At 46.6% G+C, this 22,302-nt stretch overlaps 1 protein-coding gene across 1 annotated transcript in view; it reads right to left on the bottom strand.

The window, feature by feature from the left end:
- Atp6v0d1 (ATPase H+ transporting V0 subunit d1) overlaps positions 1-22,302 on the bottom strand; it is a 42,661-nt gene that overhangs the window by 10,322 nt on the left and 10,037 nt on the right. The window contains exon 2 of the mRNA XM_048437111.3: positions 3,797-3,968. Coding sequence (XP_048293068.1) covers positions 3,797-3,968 — 172 coding nt within the window. The remainder of the gene's footprint in view (positions 1-3,796; positions 3,969-22,302) is intronic.

The raw sequence follows: 22,302 nt of genomic DNA, 5'->3' as shown, positions 1-22,302 counted from the left end.
GATGCTTTGGTAGGCTTATTGGACACTTGAGGCCATTGTCCTAGGACAAAGCTTCCTTCCAGTAGTCCACTTTAGCTGATGGCAATTCTCCCAGATGGTACAGGTTAACCACAGTTCCTGCCATTGGGCATGTAGGCTACAGGCAGGTGTTATCCACTGGGGATGGCTCCTGCTAGAGGTTTACCTGTTTAAAAACAAGGGCATTTAGGGTCCACCTGAAGATACCCCAGAGACCAAGCTTACTCTCCTAAAAACAAGTTTCTCAACTTTTCTTCCAGGGCTGACTGGTCTATGGGAAAACATCATGGAATAGGCCAGATAAAGATCTTCTCCAAAGTAAAAACAAAAACCACAAAAACCAGAATACAAGTCCTATCCCAAGTGTCACAGCAAGTTAATGGCTAGACCTGGCAAGAGTCCTTGGTATAATGGCATACTAAATACGTCACCACTATAAAACTGAGCAGGGTCGCCTCAAGACCACATGCTAACAGTCCACTCCACTTTGACTGTCTTCACTATGCCAGACAACCACCTCTACTGTCACTGTCTGTTCTCTCAGCGTCACTATCCCTCTGAACCCTCGGACCTTCCGCCTGGCATTGGCTCTGAACTCAGCTAGAGTCCTTCAGTCTAGATTCCCACCCCAGTTCTTCCCTCAAACACCTTTCTCCTCAGACAAGTAGCTATTCCTTGTGGGGAACCAGTCATCAGTCCCATGCTCCACTCACCTCTTTCCAAAATTCTATTTACACCTGACTAATCTGCTAGGGCAGTGGAAGAGAAAGAGCAACTGAGAAAATGGGAGTTAAGTTAGTCAAATATGAGAAAAGAAACTGCTGGGGGCTGGACACTATCAATGGCCAATCCTGGAGACCTTGCCTTAAAGGTCTTTGATCCTTAAAGGATTAAAGGCCTTGATGTGGAGGGACTTAACTTCTAGGAGATGACTGCAGGTTTGAGAGATAGGGGAGGAGAGGGAAAAGATGAGGAATGTGAAAATACAGGTGGCATGAAATGAGCTTTTAAGGGTGGTTAACGATGCTAGAGATTCAGGTAGATAGTGCTAGAAGCACATGGAGGAATCTGAAAGGGAAGGTGGCAACACAGAAATAAAGAGGAGGGGGCCACTCGGGGTCCAGGAAGGGGTAAGGGAATTCTGAATGCTGGTAGATGGATCTCAGGGAAAGGAGGGCAGAATGGACTTAGGGGGTGGTATGCAGATGCAGTGTTGGAAGGTGTACTGGCTACTGATTACATTGTAGAGGAGTAGGTGGGCCATTTGCCCAAAGATGAGGAAGCTGGAGGCAGGAGAGGAATGATGTTTAGGATGGGGAGGAGTCAACCTACTCTTGGTGGAAGTTGCAAGGTGCTGATTAGGGACAGCAAAAGGTTACTGGGCAGAAACAAGCTGAGGCTAGCTGAGTAGGTAAGCATGTATGTCTGTTAGTAGGAATGACACTCCCCACACCCCACCAAATAGCTGGCTTCCCCAGCTTTGCTCCCAGCAGTGGAGGTGGAGGGAGGATAGCTCCAGGCTGGAGGTTCTGGGATTCCTCCAGGGCTGGGGGGCTGCCAGTCGGGTGGGACCCTAAGTCGGACAGCCAAGAGAGTTGCAGATGTTGGCAGAAGACAGCTCAAATGATAGATCGGGGAACCTCAGCTAGGGAGGTAAGGAAATGAACACAGAGGGATAGCAGGGAAAGCAGCAAAGCCCAGTGTCCTGCTGAATCCAGGACCCATGCCCTGCAAGGAACTGAAAGTGGGCTGGAGAACCTGAAAGTTGTGGGTGGAGGTTGGTGGCCTGACTCAGCGATTTCAGGAGTGTAGTAGTTCCAGGTGGTGGCAGAGCAGTCATCAGTGAGGGGTGGCTGATGTGGAGAGCAGAGGAGCAGGCACTGGGGATGAAGGGGTCATGGACAAGCAGCCACAAGCTCAGACTAGCCAGCACGTGGCTGCAGAGCTGTTTCTGAGTGGGGTTAGATGGGAAGGCTATAAGCCACAACCGCCCATGAATGGAAGAGGCGCGGAAGTGGAGGATTCAGACAGCTTGCCACAAGATAGTACTTGGCTGCTTTAAGCACACTTGGTGCTTGGAGCCAACCTCCAGCAAAGAGCTGGCGGCTGCTCTGTCTCAGTCACACTCAGAGCCCTCTCCAGTTTCATAGCCTGGCAGGCTGACACCAAAACAGGCCAGGGTAGATGCACAGGCAGGTGGGTAAGTTGGCAGCAATACGGATAACATCTACTCTCTGACCACTGGCATGGGGTCAAGCTTCCTCTAGCCAGCCTAGCTGGCAAGACCAGAACATTCACCAGGAAGCTGAAGAAGCCTTGTGCAAACAAGTTGAAGGTGAAGGCTGAGCTCTGGCAATAAATTCAGTTTCCTGGTATGTCCTTGGCTCTGGCCTTGGGGCAAGGGATACAGGCCCAGGCTAGGAGTTAGGTGACAGATGGTAGAGTGATGTGTCACACACACACACACACACACACACACACACACACACACACACACTGGCAGCACATGATCTACTCCATGTCCCTGTCCCACTAGGTCCATCTTAGCATACCTTGACAGGAGAAAGGTGGTTTGAGCATGAGCCCAGCTAGGACTCCCCAGCAAAGAGGTACCTGGGGAAGGAGATCTACAGCCTCCAGGAAAAAGGTTTGTTTTCCAGCTTATGAGAGTTCTCTGCAACTTTCAGGTGCCCCTTTTACCTGAGGAGCCCTCTGCCTAAATACTCCATTTGAGTAGATGGATTCTGCGCAACTGGCTGCTCTTGACTAAGAGGGAGAGTCAGGCTAGGCAGCCAGCATATAACCCTCGCTCTAAAGAGAAACAAATGGAGTAATGTGTCTGGTCCCAAGCAAGAGGGCAGGGAATGGGAAAACCAAGAAACTCAGAAGAATATGGAGATACATTTCCTAACAACATACACTGCACAGCACACTCAGAGGCTGGCCATTGATCATACTTCAGCTCACCACTTGCATGAAGCTGCCATCTGGGCTAGAGTCATTCTTTGTCTGTCAGGATCTGGCTTACCCCACTCCTAGGTTATTCCTTCAAAGGCAATCTCTCTACTTTTCAGAGTCCCAGGTACACAGGACTAGTCCAAATAACTTCTTCAAGTCCTGAAGTCCAGGTTCTTCTCTGCTTAGCTTCTCTAAAAGCTTGGTATAGGCAGAACTCCACCCAAGGGTCCCACAATGAGGATGCATGGTGCAACCAAGGGTTACTATAAACATGGGGGGGGGGGTGCTAACCATTCTAGCTCTTGTGAAGGAGGGCAAGGAATTCAGTCTCCTCCAACTCAAACCCATCCCAGTCTTCCTGACCTGTCAAAGTAGACAGAAAACAGGCCTCAGCCTAAGAGGCAGAAGGACTATATGGCCCATCCCAGGCTCTTCAGAGTTCTGTCTACACCTGGACCTTCAACTCTAGCATGAGGGAGCAGGAGAAAACCTAACGAGTGTTTGATGTGGATGCTATAGATTAGGCGAGTAGAGGAGCTCCAATTTTCCCAGCTTTTGCAACTTTAACACCTCCACAACAATGATGGGACAGGGAAAGAGACTGGTAACAAAAGTTTATGACCTGGAGTTCAGGGTTGTTGAACAACCAATCTAGTTATACCACATGAGAAGATTTTAAAGACATTCTTTAACAAGACTGGCCTGACAGAGCTGCCAGCTGGTCAGGTGACAGAGGCACAATAGCTGTTAGCCTAGGCCATTCTGATGCCAACTTCTGCAGATATATAGTCACCCTGCCTAGCACTATGGGTTCACTCACGTAATGAAGTCCAGGAAGCTGGCGAGCGGCTCATAGGCATGGTTTCTCATGTGGCGGAACTCCACTACCATCTTCTCCTTGAGCCTGTCATCGATGACTGACACCGTCAGAGGTGATGCTTCATTGGCCAGGAAGTTGCCATAATCTGTGCTCTGCAGGTGCAGCTTCAAGTCTGAAATCCAAGGGCAGATGAAAGGCGCTAGGTTTTGTGAAACTTACCCAGTGCCCTAAGTTTCCATCTCTAACCAACACTGGGCCCAGTTCCTTCCATGAAATTGCATCCTTCTGGCACCCTGACTTCCATTGACCTATTGGCTCAGTACCAATTTACAAAGTAGTCATGCTAAAGTCTAGATGCTCCAGACCCTAGGAACAGAAGCCAGCATGCTGAGTCCTAGAGTACCAACATAAATGGAATAATTGTACACCAAGATGATGAGGTTGGGAAACCTCAACACAAGGTGACATTTACAACCTGTAGCCTTTGAGACCCTGATTCAGAACAGAATATAACATGGGCTTTGCTCTCTAGGGCATCAGGATTGGAGGGGCAAAACATTCAGATATAAGACATATTAAAAAAAATACCTAAAGCCGTGGGGGGTAGAAAAGAGAAACAGCACAAAAATATGGCTGAGCAGAGAAGGCCATGCTGGGCTTGGCTACAGCAAAGGGCAGGGACTAGGAAACATTAAGGAAACAACCAGGACGCGGAGCGAGTGAAGAGGGGGTTTGAGGGGTAAATGTGTGCCCTGGGGAATGGCTTCCCTTAGCGGTGGCTGGAGGCAGATAGGCTAATACTATGAGTCCTCTTGAGCTCTTAGAGACACAGGTGATAGAATATGATTTGTCCCTGCCTATTCCTCACACAGTAGTCAGTGATTGTGCTATCTTTGAAATGCTGGGAACTGAACTTGGGGCTTCATACATACTAGGCAAGTATTCTTTCATTAAGGTAGTCCCAGGTCTGTTTTATTATTTTATCTTATTCGTGTGTGTGTGTGTGTGTGTGTGTGTGTGTGTGTGTGTGTGCGCATGTACATGGTTTTACAGGTCAGAGGAAAATCTTGGATATCATTTTTCAGGCTATATCTTTTGTTCTAGACAGGGTTGTTCTCTGGTCTAGACCCTGACAACGTAGGATAGACCAGTTGGCCAGTGAGCTTATAGGGACTCACCTGCCTTGCCTCCCATCTCACTGGTACAAAAGTACATGCCACCAAATCCATTGTTTTACACAGAGTCTGGGGATCTGAAGTCAGGTCATCAATGCTTATGAAGATTTACCAATTGAGCCATCTACCCAAGTCCCTTATTTTATTTATTTTTGTTTCTTCAAAATACAGTCTCACTATGTAGCTTGGCTGCCTGGTCATTATGTAGACCAGGCTGGCCTTGAACTCATAGATACCCCCTGCCTCTGTCTCTCAAATTCTGGGATTAAAAGCATGTACCACTATGCCTGGCTGCTTTGAAACATGATCTTGTTATGTAGCACAAGCTGGCTTGGAACTAACTGTGTAGACCAGACTAGCCTCAAATGTTTTCAATCCTCCTACTTTAACCTTCCAAGTGCTAATGTTGAGATTCCAGTCATGAACCACCACAATCAGCTTAGAGTGATCTGTTTTTAAAATTTTTATTTATATATGTATGGGGATGTGGATGAGTGCTTACATGTTCCCCGACATGCAGTGTTATTTTGCACCTACAGAAATCAAAGGACTCCTGCAGAAGCTGGTTCCTTCTTCCGCCACATGAGTTCCAAGTATTGAACTCAAGCTGTCAAGCTTGGTGGTGAGTGCCTTTGCCTGCTGACAGTGGTCCTCTGCCTCAGTCCCTCTCAGTTGGCCTTTAACTTCAAGTGGGAGTCCCTGCTGAAATGGAGCCCCATCGAGTTGCCCACAATCGCTTCCTTGCTTCTCTCCTCCTCTTGACTCCAGGCACATCCTCCTGTCAGGGTCCTTTCTCTGTTCCCTAGCCTGGTCCTTCAGACCACTTCTTAAACAAAAGAGCTAAAACCTCTTCTGCCATCTGGTACCTAATCCTTCACCTGTGTCATTTTTCTTTGAAGCACTTGGTCCTACCCAGTGCAGGACATATAAACTCTATATAAGGATAGAGACTCTGGCCCAACGTGGTACTCTAGAGCCTAGAACAGAATAATAAGATGAGTGTTTATTTATGCTATGAAAACTACTGAAAAATGCATGAAAAATTGGGAGAGGTTGGGTGAAGATGGCAGGAAAATTACTCCTAGGTTTATATGGGGGTCACTGTGGTTACAATGGAAGTATCAAGGCCAGTGGCTGAGAAAAACATCTACTGGAAATAAGACCAAGGATTCCCCAGGTGCTCTGAGAGAATGGAAAGTGGATAACTCGTCCATAGACTTCAGGCACCTCTCTGATGCCCTCCTACTTAATCACTTCAAAAGTCTCCATGGGTGGTGGTGGCACACGCCTTTAATCCCAGCACTTGGGAGGCAAAGGCAGGTGAATCTCTGAGCTCAGGGTCAACCTGGTCTACAAAGTTACAGGACAGCCTGAGATACCCAGGGAAACCCTGTCTCGAAAACAAAAGAATGTCCCAATGGTGTTTGGCTTTGTGACACAACCTTTAATCCCAGTACTCAGGATGTAGAAGCAGGAGGATCTCTGTGAGTTCAAGACCAGCCAGGTCTACTTAGTTAAACTCTGTCTCAAAACAAAAATGAATAACAACAACAACAACAACAACAAAGAATGTCCACTTGCAGTCAAGCATGCAAAAGGAGATGGAAGAGCAAAGGTGGCAGAATGTGAAGAGTGGGTACAAAAGTGCTGGAAGGGATTCTTTCCACCTCTATGTCTGGGGGCTGGTGACAGACACAACTTAGGTTTCTGTGGTCCTTAAGCACTAACAGAATGGACCTTAACCTCTAAAGGCCTACAGGAGGATCTACTGCCTTTGTGAGCACGTGCTCCAATGTCTCTGCACCAGGGCAGGTGCAAGTGCCCTGCTAAGGGGTTCTGTTCTTCCCTATTCTCCCAATCTGGCTACTTTGAGAGTAAGGCATAGGTAACAGAAGGTATTCAAGTCAGAAATGCTTGGGTTGTTGTAGTATTTCAGATAGGTTTTGCAGAAAAAGCCTACTTCTATTGATAGCTACTGCCATAACAGTATATTATCCGCATTTCCACCTCCACATTGTAATAACCTTGAGACTGGGCAAGTATACAATCTTTTTTTTAAAAAAATGGAGCTGAGGCTGTAGCTCAACTGGCAGAGATCTTACCTAGCATATATGAAATCCTGGGCTCAATCCCCAGCACTATACAAAACCAGATATGATGGCACATGCCTATAATACCAGCATTCGGGAGGCAGAGACAGGTGGATCTCTGTGGGTTTGAGGACAGCCTGGTCTACAAGAGCTAGTTCCAGGACAAACCCTGTCTTGAAAAAAACAAAACAAACAAACAAAGACAAAAAGAATCAGAAATAAGCACGGGGGAGGGCACACAACAACAACAGACAAACAGACATAACACTCACGTCTTAGAACCCTTGTCTAGTAACTTCTTACAGTGCACAGCCATGCTGCTTCATAAGTCTGTCAGCTTTCTGAATTACTCTGAGAAGCGTAACTTTTCCTTTTCTTCTATCTTACAGAAGCATATCTTCCTTAACATTTTGGGTTTCACTCTTCTAATGCCCCATTTCCTACCATGGAGCTGTAAACAAACAAGGCTGTTTTTTCTTTTCTTTTTTTTTTTTAAAGATTTTTTTTATTTATTATGTATACAACATTCCTTCCATGTGTGCCTGCAGGCCAGAAGAGGGCACCAGTTCTCATACAGATGGTTGTGAGCCACCACGTGGTTGCTGGAAATTGAACTCAGGACCTCTGGAAGAGCAGCCAGTGCTCTTAACCTCTGAGCCATCTCTCCAGCCCAAGGCTGTTTTTTCTTTTCTAGTCTTCTCCAGACAGCTACTGAGATTTACAACTTGGTGCTCTGGGGTTTTTCTTTGAAACTCTGATAAAATAAAAACTCTCTTAAATTTGCCTTGGGCATTGGTGGCACATGCCTTTAAACCCAGCAGGATTAATTAATTAATCAGGAGGCAGAGGCAGGTGGATCTTTAGGCGTTTGAAGCCAGCCTGGTCTACAAAGCAAGTTCCAGGACAGCCAGGGCTGTTATACAGAGAAACCCTGTCTCAAAAAGCAATAACAGTAATAATAATAAATAAAATTTGGCTTTGCTAGACTTTCCAAAAAGGTCATTGATGCCTCTGAAATGTTTTTTGTGGCTATGAAACAAATGGTTAAAAATATCAATGGTTAAGAGCACTGGCTGCTCTTCTAAAAGTCCTGGTTTCAATTCTCAGCAACCACATGGTGGCTCGCAACTGTCTATAATAGGATTGGATGCCCTCTTCTGCCATGCAGGAATACATGCAAGTAGAACACTCATATACATAAATAAATCTTTAAAAAATAAGCAGTATTACAGGTACTGAAGTGAAGCAAACTTGTTCATGCTCTGATTTATATATATTGTATCTACCAATAAACATATTGCTACTGGAGGGTGTGAGGGAGCACAGTCAAGGAGTTCTGGTCCAGGGCCTCCAAGAGCCCAAACTTATACTAAGAGAAGTTCCAGAGCTGAAAACAGAACTGGTATTCTGGTTTAGACCATCAGCTAGGCCAAACTGTCCATTTATCCATGCAGCCACTGAGACAGCTTAAAGTGCTCTTCAAGCCAAAAGACTTTCTCTTCAGCTCACAGCTTGGGTCTAGAGACCAAGACAGAGGCACAGGAAGACCCCAGGGCAAAACTCAATCCTCTGACTGGAATGCCTCCTTGTCAGTGGCCCCATTGGTTCCTAGGGTAGCAAGCATAGCCTCAAACCATAGTCAACCCACGCCCTCATCCCTCAAGCCTACAGCATTAAGGATCCAGGCCTCTGCACATTCTGCCCTTTGGTGCTCTGGCGTAAGCTCTGAGAGGATTCCCTAGGCAAGTTGTCACTTCTCACTGGGAACCCCAGTAAGCTGTCCAGTAGCATGAAACTTCTCTGTCCCAGGCTCTGCCTTGCATCACATGGAAATGCTTCCTATGTCTCCATTCTCTACAAAGGCTTAGTTCAGCAACTTCCCCACTGCCAAACACTTTCTTCTCTTAAACAACCAATGACACTCCATCAAATACCTGGTACTCAGGTGACAGTTTTGGAAACACACAGGCCATGCAATGGTCTTATTCCTATGCCAGGAGCAATCTTTGTGCAGGGCTTTCGAGCCATGCCCATTTCATAGACTTATCAATAAAAAGTCTCTTGGAGCCGGAACCTTGTCCAGAGTCTACAGTCAGAGTATAGAGCAGATGGGATATCATGCAGGTCTGGTAGACGCTGTCGGACCCCACCTCAGGCCTCTTTTGTTCTCCTCTGAGCCTCCTTTACCACATTCTTCCATATTTTGTGTCTAGGGCATAACTTTCAGGTATAAAACCAGGTGCCCAAACAGCCTTTAGACCTGAAGAGTAGGCCAGTGGCAAAGAAACTGGCATGTAGGCCAGCTGTATACTCACTGTTCATCTGTCAATAGGAGGCAGAGGCCTAAACTATCGTGACTCAGTGACAAATGCCTCTAGTATCACTTTAGACACCAACCATTACTACAGAAGCTAAAAATGTATGCCTGTGATTGAGCAGGGCAAAGCTGTGGTTCTCTGCTTTGTACAGTCCCGCCCCTGGACTTCAGAGAGGCTGCAGAGCAAATACCCCGATCCTCCATGCTGCATTCTGCTGACGCTGCAACTGAGGAAGCCATGGCTCTGAGCACTGCTGGAATGCTGGCGGCTGGGTGGTTTCTGCTGAAGTTTGTCAGATCAGAGCAAGCCCGGGAGACTACTGAGAATCCTGCCTGGGGCTGCAAGAGTCTGCCGTACCAGGAAACTCATTTTTAAAGGCCCCTAGAGACAATGTCAAAGGGCTGTTCCAGACCACTTTCTCTGGCTAAGACTCACATTTCCCTGTGACCCAGGGAAAAGGGACAGCCTGCCAGCCAAGAAGGCAAGTTGGAGAGAGGCAGGCAGGCTGATCCCTCAGCTCGCCCACGAGGGGACCACACAGGGCTTCTAAACCAGTTCTGACCCCGCTGGAGAAAGCTGGCGCCCAGACACAGTGGCTGGCAGCCCCAAGTCCTTCAGACAGGCCTGGCCAGGGCTAGGACAAGCTGGGTTAGGACACTCTTTCCTCAGTTTCCTGCTCTCTCTGAGGGCTGTGGAGGAGGGGATGTGAGTAGGGATAGGATCCAAGCATAGGAGAGGCCTGGAATTTATAGATGTTTTGTGGGAAACCCAGCCACCTGGCCCTAGCCCAGCCCCTCAAGGGCACCCAAGGACAACAGGGGCTAGCTCTGCTGTGAGACCCGGGTTCAGCAATCTAACAGCATCAGTGATGGCCCTTGAGAGGACCACACATGCCTCATCTGAGGTATGAGCTGGATTCTCTGAGGACAACTCTGGTCTCCCCACAAGCCCAGCTGTCTACCCTAAAGCCAATCAGTGGTCCAGCAACAGTGGTGCTGGCCAGTTTGGGATCTGTCTCTCATAGTAAGAATTCCTCAGAGTCTGATTCTCAAGTTCAGAAAGATGCTGTTGCTATCAGGACATTCGTGTTTCAGTGTGACCTAAATCCTAACTCAGAGAAAGCAGGCTAATTCAGTTTCTCTGTGTTCCTGGTCTCCACTCAGAACCCTGGGCTTATTCCTCTGCACCCCAATCCCAGGATCATTCCAGACCTCCTGTGCTTCCTAAGTTCTTGCCTCAGATGTTCTGGCAACTATCCCCCACTAGCACCATCTCCAGCCGCCATGCAGGCTTCCTACTCTACTCCTCAGCTCTCAGTTCCCAAGTGCACGCCAACCCCAGAGTGAAGTCATCCATCACCTTTACTCAAGAGGCTTTGTGGCCCTGGAGCTTCAGCTCTACTTCCCCAACAGCCCAAGGTCTCACGCCCCCGCCTTACACTCCTTTTGCCCTTGACTCTCTGACTTAACAGTGCTACTATTCTGACAACAGTCCCTACTATCTAACAGTTCTACTATCTAAGCTCCCAGCAAATGCTCTAGGGAAGTCCTTAGGAGGCCTTATTAAGAAGCCCTTGAAGTAGAGGAAAACAGAGCTGTTTCCTCAAGCCCAGCCAGGAAGACTGAAGAAGGATGATACACCCCAAGCCTAGAAACCGAGAGCCTCTGCTCTCCCTCTTCCACAGGGCATCCTCTGTCATTTTGAGACTGCGTGTCAAAGGCCACTGTCCCAGCTCCAGCAAAGCTCTTTGGAGTTACCAGTGAAGACCAAAGACCAATATCCACCTGGCATTGCTATTTAGCTTATAAATCTGTACCACCAGCTTCAGGCTAGCCTCACAGCTTCCAACTGTCCTGAAAACCCCCTGGCTTATCCCTAATCCCTAGTCTCCTCTAGTCATGACTTTTCAGTAGGAAGGCTCTGGTCCCTGCTGACACTACTGACCCATCAAACCTACCCCAGGCTCCTAAATAGTACAGTGGCATGCCCCTGTCCCCTCTCCCCCCACCAACGTGACTACTGCTCTCCACTCTGTATGATGAAAAGTATTGGCTTGGCAGAGACTCAGCGAGGCTGTGTGAGGTGGACCTAAGCAACCCTGCCCCCACCCTCTTCCTGAGGCATTCCCTAAGCCTGCCAACCCTGAAGGGGATCTTTCAGGCCATTCGGTTGGCTCCCAGGGACAGGAAGCACATGGCCTCTCCAGCACTCTAGTCCCTACAGCAGTTCTCCAAGAACCTAGGCAGGCAGGAAAGGAAGGTCATGGCCTATGCCAAGGAGGTGATTCCACATGCCCTAGGGGACTAACACACTAAGCAGAGTGGCCTAGTTCTACACTTACCCATGGTCTCATGGTCCAGAGGGGTCTTGCTGGCCAGCTGGCCAGAGTGAAGTGTAAGAGGACAGTGTGTTCTCAGACTTCACTTCTGCTTTTCCAGAGGTTACTCAATGACGCTCTCCTGGGGAGCTCAGGAGTTTTCAGGAATTGTATGAAACCAGATGCTAGAACATGTTTCAGAGAGTCTAATGTGCCAACCCTGCAAGGGTGGCTAGGTCATGGGCCTGGTTCTACCTTGGTTCTACCTTAGATCTACTTTGACGGAACAAGGATCCCCTTCCAATGCTATTACTTCTAGAGGTTCAAAATGAGAAAACACAGGATGGACAGATATGGACAGATGGCCAGTGCGGTGATGCAATAGAGTTTGTGCCACCCTAACACTTTTGGGTGAATATGTTGTGCCAAAACCTCCCCACTAAGCTCAGGGGAGTTTCTTGGGTCCATGTCAGCTCTAAAGCAGATGTGTGCACTGGCTGGCTGAATCTGCAGGGTCAGAGTGCCACATCTGGAACACAAGCGTGGGAGCGTCTGCATGGGAACCATTAACCCTGGGCTTACCTAAGGCCTCAGCACAGACTGAGTATCCTCTTCACTTTAGCCTTGGAGCCTCCATTATGACCTACTGAAGGCATGCGAGACCCCCAGGTTAATGCCAACTGATATCTCTGTGTTCCAACTCTTCCTATCAAATGCCCACATTCTCCCTCCCCACATATTACTTGCTCTTCCTAGCCACCCCTAGAGTGTCAAAAGCTCCTTATCCTGGCCACAGCTGGTTTATGCTGTACTTCCAGTTCCTCTACAGACCCACTTTGCCAAACTATTGGCTTCAAAATACCACTCCACAGGCAGAGAGGAGGAAATATTGTTGTGTATGTGTTTAAATATAGGGCTGTCTGTGTAACTCAGAATGGCCTCAAACTTAAAATCCTCCTGCCTCTGTCTCTACGTGCTAGGATTAAGGCATGTACTTACCACAATGCCTGGCTCAAGACGAAAGAAAAATTTGAGCTTTGGAGCCATAAAATGTGGGTTCAAATCTTTTCCTACATCTTGGTCCTGTGTATTTTATAGTATATCTCTACATCCAGACTCCTGGCTGGCTGCCCAGCACTTGCACTGGGTGTCCCTACCCCCCAGGGCACCTGTACAGACATTAAATTGAAGTATTGTATAAAGACATCAACACAGTACACCATAGACCATCTTTTCTAGCAGTCAAGACTATACACAAAGCTTCCTAACAAACATTTTCAGCTCAACAGTCTCCACTCCAGCTGCAGCTCAAGCTGCCCTATTGAGTCCCACCAAAGAATTCCCAAGGTCTGTAGCATTTTCCCACGGGCTCTTGCATGTCATCCATGTCCTTGCCTGTAGAGATCCCTATACCCCATAAGCATGCAAACACACCAGCACAACTCTACTATTTACTAGAGATGGAAAAAATAGGGCTAGCTCAAGATTTAGGGTGCCTGTCCCAAAGTCTATATGTTACTTCACCTACCGACAAAATCATACAGAGATCTGAGTAGCCCAGAAATCTAGACAGAGGTTGTGACCCAACTCTGCCCCATAAACTACACCCTGGGCTGCCCTGAGCTACAGCCCCAGAGTCTTTGGAGCAAAGAGGAGGTAGAGTAGCCAAGTGCAGCTCCTACTCCATGGGAAGCCCTGGGACCTGGCAGGCCAGCACAACCTGGAGTCTACTGCTGGCACAGCCATACACAGTTATTGGGTTTCAGGTGGCGTAAAGCAGGGCTCTTGCAGGGAAAGGACAAGGAGTTCTCCCTCCTTGGTCTCTGAACCGGAATTTTATTTCATGCTAGAGGCTTTTAAGTTAAGGTAAGGCATTGATAGCAAGGGGTGGGACTAACTCACAGAGGTGGTCTAGCTGATACTGGTGACACCATCCAACAACATCAAACGTGGGGGGAAGATCACTCCCCATGTTCAAGAATCATCAAGATGTCTGCCCCAGGTTAGCCACCCCACTCCCAGTTCTGGGACAGGTGGCAGGTGGTAGCAGAGTCACATTTAATTACCCACATGATCTTAGGAACATCCCGTCCCCGTAGCTGGGACAATGAAAGCAAAGCATCTCTCATAACCTATGAGGAAGTCAACTCATCCATGAGGAAGGGTTGCAGGCTTTGTGTGCCAAAAGGAGGGGCAGAGCTGGTTACTGCTGCACCCAGGGCAAGTTCCAAGAGGTTCTCTTCTACCTAAGAGGTAATCCAACTAGACAGCCTTCACCAGGCTATTCCCTCTTTGGTCCTAAGGCTTCAAAGGACTGGTATAACCAAAAAGACACAAGGTTCCCCAACCACAACCTAGCCTGACAGTCAAGGGACCTTACCCTGGGAGTAGGGGCCACACTTCTGTGGCTACCATGCACTTTGGACTTATGCAAACTTTCTTCTCTAGATTTGCTACTAGTTATAGAATCAGCAAACTGAAATAAATCTGGGGCTGTAAGCAAAACCGTTTTGCATTTCCCAAAGATGTGAATCTGTCTGGGTGGAGTAAGAGAGGCAAAGTGGTCTCACTTGACTAGGTGCCAGGCAGCCAAATGAAGGCCATCAGTAGCAGTGAGCTGTGCCTAAATTCTGGCTCGTGTCCATGTCTAGATCCTGAGTTTGCTGGACCATAGCACCTGAGTGATCCAGTCAGTTCTTGATGTTAGGCTCCTGTTTCACACACAGACCTCTGGAAGAAGGACATGGAGGAAAGCTAAGGCTTGCTCAGATGGAGAAGTGCAGCTCCAGAGGCTCTGATCTCTGTGAGATTATACCAAGATCCTGGCAGGAGCGGCCTGCCAAGTCCACAGTGCTCAGAAACAGTCCAGTCCAAAGGAGAGACATAAGAAACATTTATTTTGTTTTGGCCTCAGCCTTACAGACAGGCTCAAAGGATCAAGCCTCATTTATATATGTTAAGACATGCTACCTTCAGTATGAAACACCATTTCCTAGAGCTCATGGAAACTGCACAGAGCAGCCCAGGCCAAGGGCACACCATACATACGACTTGCAGAGCCAAGACACTTGGACCAGGCAAGAAGGTGGCAACATCCTGCGGTAACCATCCAGATTGGTCCTGTTTAGTACCCTTCATTCACCCTGCCTTTAGGTTATCCCGAGTAACTTCACTAAGAACACAATAGACATGTGTGGGGCTGTAATAAAAAGCTAGACTGGATGTTGATCAGCACTGTGGTCCTGAACTAGCCTCTGACAGGGCAGTGGTTCCATACTTGGGGAGCTTCATAGTTTAAAAGGAAGATCCAATGGTTCAGCAGTTAAAAGTATTTGTTGCTCTTGCTGAAAACCAGAGTTCGGTTCCCACCATCCACATCAGGTGATTCATAACTGCCTGTAGCTCCAGCTGCTGGAGGTCCTGACTCCTTTGAACTCAGTGGGTACCTGGACACACATACACAGACACCCCTATGTCCCCCCACACTCACTCCCCCTCTCTCTCAAATAAAAAATATTTTAAACAAAACAAAAGCTAGAACCAAATGATGGAAGCTACTGGAGGATGTGGAAGCATACAGTCCCGACAAGGGTTAAAAGACCCTCCAAGATTCTCTGTTCCCCTCTGACCTGGACAGGTGCAATATAATCTGAAACTTAGAAGGTAGAGAAAATGAATGAGCTGCCACATGTGACCTGGAAGCCTCACGGTCCTGTGCAGCAGATCATAGGTTGCATCTCACCTAAATTCCTCAACTCCCAACTCATTAACTCAATCCCTCATAACCGGAGGGATTGGCAAGGACCCCAGAAGCAGGGATTCTTTCCACTAACCACCCCTTACTGAGTCAGAGGCTAGATATACACAGGTATAGCCCAGGGAGCCCTGAATACACAAATTAAATAGTAAATAAAGGGAAAAGTGGGAATCTAGAGTGACTGGACCTGAGGAGCCAAAACAGATGTTAGAAGACCAGCAGTAAAGTCCTTGAGCTTTATCTGGGAACTAATTTCCCAGATAAAATAAGAGGGTTGGAGAAGTTATCCCCAGAAACCTGTCTAGCTCTGCCATATTCTAGTCTGGTCAGGCCCAGGTCACTCTGACACCCTGTAACACAACCTCTGAAGGCCACTCAGAGGCTCCGGTTAGACTGGTGGCCTAGGCACCAAAAAAGCAGCCTTGACAAGACTAGTGGAAGATGCAGGAAAGACACTGGGAGATTTAAAGTCCTCAGAGTTCAGACAACAAGATAACAGAAATGACTCCTCAGAAAGGGGTTTATAAACCAACCAAATATAAAGTCTTGGCTGAGGTCAAGGCCTGATTTCATTCCCTGAAAGTCTAAGGACAAGCAAGTGCTCTTGGCTAGACCAGAACTGGTCCAGCAATCAGTCAGAGCTTTCCCTCCCAGAACCCTCCCTTGCTGAACATGTCTGTCTGTCCTCAGATGGTCAGTCCAGTCCAGGCTCCTGAGTATAGCTCCACAGTCTATCAGGAAAACTGCAGGATGCTGGGTATGGATAAGCGGAAAAGGCACCCAGGTTATGAAATAAAGCCATCTTTCATTTTTCTGTCTCTTAGGACGAGGGAAGAGAGGAAGGGAAGTCAACCTTGTAATACTGCCTGAGGCAGAAGCAGTGACCTCAATGGAAAGGCACGCAAATGAGAACAGAGGGTAAAGAAGAGTTGTCAGTCACCTGTTAATGGCACCACTCTTGGCAGAATTAGTGGGCCAACATTGTTGACCTGGAATTTGGTACTATGCTTATCTCTCTCTCAGAGTTGCTTCCACATATGTATCTGTATGTCCCAAGGAAACTAAGGAGAGTCTGTACTATGGATGAATTCTCGGTGAAACCAGCAAGGGTGGAAAGCTAGTGACCAGTATATTTCTAGGAACCTGAAAGGCAAGATCTTGACCTCTGGGGAGCCTCAAGCTCCTACTTGAAACTCTGAAGACATCTTAAAGCTCATAAGATAACACACTGTGGTGGCTGCTATTACAGCTCTGAGAGATGCCAGAATGACCTAGATGCAATAAATGATGGTAGTGTATTAGTCAAGGTTAGAGCATCCTGTACCAGGCATCAGGACAGAGAATATCAGAGAATGTCCTTTGGTCTTCTATCTATCCTTGGAAGATGGGACACAGGGAGAAAATAACAGAAAGAATTAAACAATAGAAGACACTGAACCATAAACCCTATATCTAAAAGGCTAATTGGGGACTTGAATGACAGAAGTAGAGCCTAGGAGAGAATCCTAAAAGACAGCAGACATGGGCAGGTGTTGTGTACAACAGAAGCACAAGCTCAGCCATGCTGCTTCTCCCGGCAGCAGAGTGATCCTAGTGCACCCTCTTGTGGCAGAAGAGAGAATGGGTCTGTGGACACCCATGAGAAGATTGGTTCTTGGCGAGAAGCGGGTGCTCCAGCTCCAGTTCCCTCTCAACACATCCTTCTAATTTCATCATGCCTCAGACGCTTGGTCTCCATCTCCCCCAGCCATCAAGCCCCTGCAGGCATGAGACTGCTGACATCTGCAGAGAGGTGCAGAAATGTGTCATAAAGAATGGGAATTTAAGGGGCTGGAGAGCAGTTTAAAGCACTTGCACTTGCAAAGGACCCAGGTTCACTACCCAGCACCTACACAGTGGCTTATAACCATCCCTAACTCCAGTTCCAGGAGATCTAACACCTTCTTCTGACCAGGAGTGCGCATGGGGCACATACATACATGTAGGCAAAACATCTATACACATTTTTAAAAAATGAATAGAGGCTTGAGAGATGGCTCTGCAGTTAAGAGATCTGGATGCTCTTCCAGAGGAGCTGGATTCCCAGCACCCACATCAGGGTTCACAACCACTTGCAACTCCAGTTTCAGGAGATGACATGACCTTTCTGGCCTCCTGAATAACCAAACAAACATGTGGTGGTGCACAGAAAGACATGCAGGCAAAACATCAATACTTATAAAAATAAATAATTTAATCAATTAAAAAAAACAATGAAAATTTAACTCAGAAGTAGACATGTGTCTGGAAAAGCCAGAATGCATACCAGGGCAGTATGAGTCTGGCATGAGAAATTGGTCTACATTGGCACAGTTTCCTGAGGGACAAGGCTAAGAGGATGTGGAGGGAAGCTTAGTCACCTCAGCCCTCCACATGGACTCTTGTTTTCTAGCTCAGCTAGACCCTTCCAAATCTCTACTTCTCTTTAACTCTCACAACTGTTTTGTCTCTACTGACACTTATTACTCAGAAATAAGATCTGTGTCACAGTAACCCCTTCAGCATGTAGTCTTAGCTTCTCCCCTAGATTCAAAATCCTAGGACCCTGCTAGTACGATTGAGTCTATTGCTCATCCAGTCACACACACACACACACACACACACACACACAAAGCAAAAGTGAGCATCCATTCTGTTTATCACTGCACTGTTGGATTTTGTTGTTTTTCAAGTCAGGGCTTCTCTGTGTAATAGCGATGGTTGTCCTGGAACTTGATCTGTAGACCACGCTGGCCTCAAATTCACTGAGATCCTCCTGCCTCTGCCTCCCAAGTGCCGGGACTAAAAGTGTGCACCACCACCCAGTAGTACTGTTGAATATACAAGCAACAATTTGCCAGTGAGTGATCTCTGTTCCACTTTACATACACTCAGCATTAAACAGCTGGCCAAAAGGTGCACAATACCTACTGCCTGGCACCAAGAACAAGAGAAATTCTGGTAATCAGAGAGGTCTTTTTATTTACTTTGTTTGGTTTGGCTTTTTTGAAACAGGGTTTCTCTGTGTGGCCCTGGCTGTCCTGGAATTTGCTCTTTAGTTCAGACTATTCTCAAACTCACAGAGATCTGCCTACCTCTGCCTCTCAAGTGCTGGGATTAGAGTGCACCACCAAGCCCGGCTGATCAGAGAGGTTTTATAGTCCTGAACCTACACTACATAGAGACCAGACCACCTCAAAATCCAAAATAGACCAACAACAAAAACTGTGTGTGTAAATATAGATATATGTCCATATGTATGTATCAAAAAACAAGGAACAGAGTTGAAGAGATGGATCAGAGGTTAAGAGCACTGACTGCTCTTCCAGAGGTCCTGAGTTCAAATCCCAGCAACCATAAGATGGCTCAAAACCATCTGTACTGAGTTCTGGTGCCCTCTTCTGGCCCGTAGACATACATGCAGGCAGAACACTGTACACATAATAAATAAAAACAAATCTTTAAAATAAAAAAAAATCTAAAAGAAAGAAACAAAACAAGAAACAAACATACACCCCATAATCACACTGAGAGATGTCAGCAATCGAGGAAAGGGAAATTCAAGCATATTTCTCATTCTACCTTGTTGCTAAATTAGGCCCCATGCCAGATGTCTTTGTTAGGCCACACTTGCCCACATTTAGCCCACGGTTACTTTTCTTTAGTCACCTGGCAGAACTCATGAGCAGGAATGGGCTTCTAAAGCAGGCTGCCCTGGCTGCAAGCCTAGAAATAGCTGAGAATGTCAATCTCCTTCCAGCCAATGTACTGATGATTTCCAGATTGGTATCTTAATTGAGTGCTACTTCCCCACATGCCTACTGGACTCCTTCCTTACACATCTAAGAGGCAATGCCTCCTCTTCTACCATTCTATCCACACTCAAGTAAATTGTTTTATTCTCAGGGGTCCCCCCACCTCAGAAACAGCTTCAGGGTTTATCTGAGTCTTTCTTGAAGTCAGAAGCCTGACTTCCAATGCCTCTTACCTGATATCTAACAAAAGTAGATTTCATCCCCTTTCGGATCTCTAACCCAGTCCTTCACCCCCTTCGTTCATGTTATCACCCAAGGCCATCATCCTCTAGTCTGACTTCTGAGAATCCAGAGCAGGTTTCTGTTTATATCCTACAACCAATCCCGACCTCCTCCACAACTCCCCTCTGCTTTGTTTAGAAAAAGAAAGGTCCAGAAGGCTCACAGCAGCTTCTGCCTCTCCCTAACCTCTTATCCCCCAGTTTAGATACCTCATTCTCTAGAGGAGAAGCAGCAGCAAGTTAGAAAAAAGCAATCAAAGCAGCAGGCACAGTCATCAATGACCCATCCATACCAGCTCCTTGATCCTTGGGCACCAGGGTCTCTTCATACAATGAAATCATTGCCCAAGGTAATCGGAACAATACAGATCCTCAAATACTGAGAGAAAAGCTTCAGGCATGTGTGAGGCTCAGTCTCTAACTGACTCACATTTATTCCCTTCCTTCCATAGAATAAGCTATCCTTGGGTTATTGCCTTCTGTAGACATTTCTCCAATGACCCCTGAACACCTTTCTTGTTGTTCACTAGATTCTTAGGACAATGACATCTCTTCCTTTGAAGCATATATGACTCTGATGCATTGAGGACTGAGCCAGCTAATCTTCTATCTAAGCTGTAGTCATTTCATTTCAGAAACCCTGTTTAGTCTCCTTTGGCAAACAAAATGAAACACATAAATATTTTCACACATAATAAACTGCAGTAAAGAAACTGTAGGGTATGGTAGCCCATACCTTTAACCCTAGCACTTGGGAGAGGCAGGTTATTTTTTGAGTTCAAGGCCAACTTGGTCTACAGAGAGTTTCAGGATAGCCGAGGATAAACCTTGTCTCAAAACAAAAACAAAAACAAAACAAACAAAAAGAAATTATTTTGTGTTTGTGATTTTGTTGTTTGAGACAAGGTGTGCTACAAGTCAAAGTTGGCCTTGAACTCATTACCTTCCTTCCTACCTCAGTATCCCAAGCACTAGGCTGAAATAAAAGGTCTGTGCCCCATGCCTTTATGTTTACATTCACTGTGGCTGCACAAACCATGAACATGTGTGCAGATCAGAGGAAAGAAGTGAGAGTCAGTTCTTTTCTTTAACCACATCAGTCCTGGGGTCGAACACAGGCAGTTAGGGTTAGAGCCATCAAATTGGCCGACAACTCTTTACAAATTTTTTTAAAGATTTATTTTTATTTTATGTGTATGAGTGCTTTGTCTGAATGTATATGAGTGTACCAGTTGCATTCCTGGTGCCTTCAGACGCCAGAAGAAGGCACAGGATTCCCTGGAACTAGAGTTACTGATGGTTATAATCCACCATGTGAGTGCTGGGAACCCTGGTCCCCTACAAGAGCAACAAGTGCACTTAACTGTTGAGCCATCTCTCTAGTTCCCAGCCAGCAACTTTTTTAAAAAAAAGATTTATTTATGTATGTGAGTGTTCTACCTGCATGTATACCTCTGTGCCAGAAGAGGGCATCAGAACCCACTATAGATGGTTGTGAGCCACCATGTGGGTGCTAGAAACTGAACTCAGGACCTCTGGAAGAGCAGCCAATGCTCTTAACCGTTGAGCAATCTTTCCAGTCCCTGCCATCAACTCCTAAGACATTTCCCATACACTGACTTTAATCAAAGCTAATCATCTTTCTCTTTCTAAAAATCTTAACTTTCATTCCTCTTGACCATATGTACTTCTGAGGTACCCATAGTCTTTCACACACCAGCAGGACATCAATCCAGACACAGGCCCAGCACATACTTCATGTGTTCTACTCCTAGTTGTAAAGCTTCTCTGATATGTTGTATTTTTGTTCTGATAAGTCTAATGTCACTAATTCTCCCTCAGGTGTTCTCACTTCCTTAACTAAATTATGTATTTATTTATTTTTGGTGCTGGCTTTATTGATATTAACTCATTTACCATATAACATATCCATTTAAAGTGTAAAGTACGTGCCAACGGGTGGTGGTGGCGCACACCTTTAATCCCAGCACTCGGGAGGCAGAGGCAGGCAGATCTCAGTGAGTTCCAGGCCAACCAGGACTGTTACACAGAGAAACCCTGTCTTGAAAAATGGGGCAGGGGTATCCAGGCATGGTATCTCATACCTTTAACCCCAGCACTCAGAAGGAAGAGACAGCTGGATTTTTTTTTTTTTTGAGTTCAAGGTCACTCTGGTCTACAGAATGAGTTCCAGGACAACCAGGGCTACATAGAGAAACAATGTCTCCAAAAACAAACAAAAAGTGTAAAGTACCAGTTTTCAGTTTTAGCTCATCACAATCAGAACATTTTTATCACCCTGAAGGTCCTCTCTGGAGCTACCAATCTCGCAGGGCCTTTGGCCACTTAACAGTATTCCTTCCTCATCCCACTCCCAACTTTGCTTAACTGAAGAACTTTCTGGAGAAGGGTCCAATCTCTGGTCTCTATTCTGATTCTCTACTCTTTTGGGAACTTTGGTTACAACTCTACTGCAGTCCCCAAAGCTGTCTTTCAAGCTCACACCTTACACACTCGGCTGGCTCACGGATGCTCGACTCATCTCACTTTCCCCTACCTGTCCTTTCTCTCACAAGCTGCCATCATTCCATTCTGTCATCTACACACTTACCTAACCCACACCAAACGTAATTTCTTATTTGTTTCTTTTCTTTCTTTCTTTTTTCTTTTTTAGACAGAGTCTCATATAGTCTAAACTGGCCTCAAAATTGCTACAAAGCTAAGGAATGGCTTTGAACTCCTGATAACCTGCTTTCCCAACACCAAGTGCTGGGATTACATGTGAGCACTACCAC

Source organism: Myodes glareolus, chromosome 22 (genome assembly GCF_982192425.1).
Source record: "Myodes glareolus chromosome 22, mMyoGla1.1, whole genome shotgun sequence".
NCBI classification, from domain to species: Eukaryota; Metazoa; Chordata; class Mammalia; order Rodentia; family Cricetidae; genus Myodes; species Myodes glareolus.
Note: the sequence above shows the minus strand (reverse complement) of the source record. Positions and strands in the feature narration are given on the sequence as shown.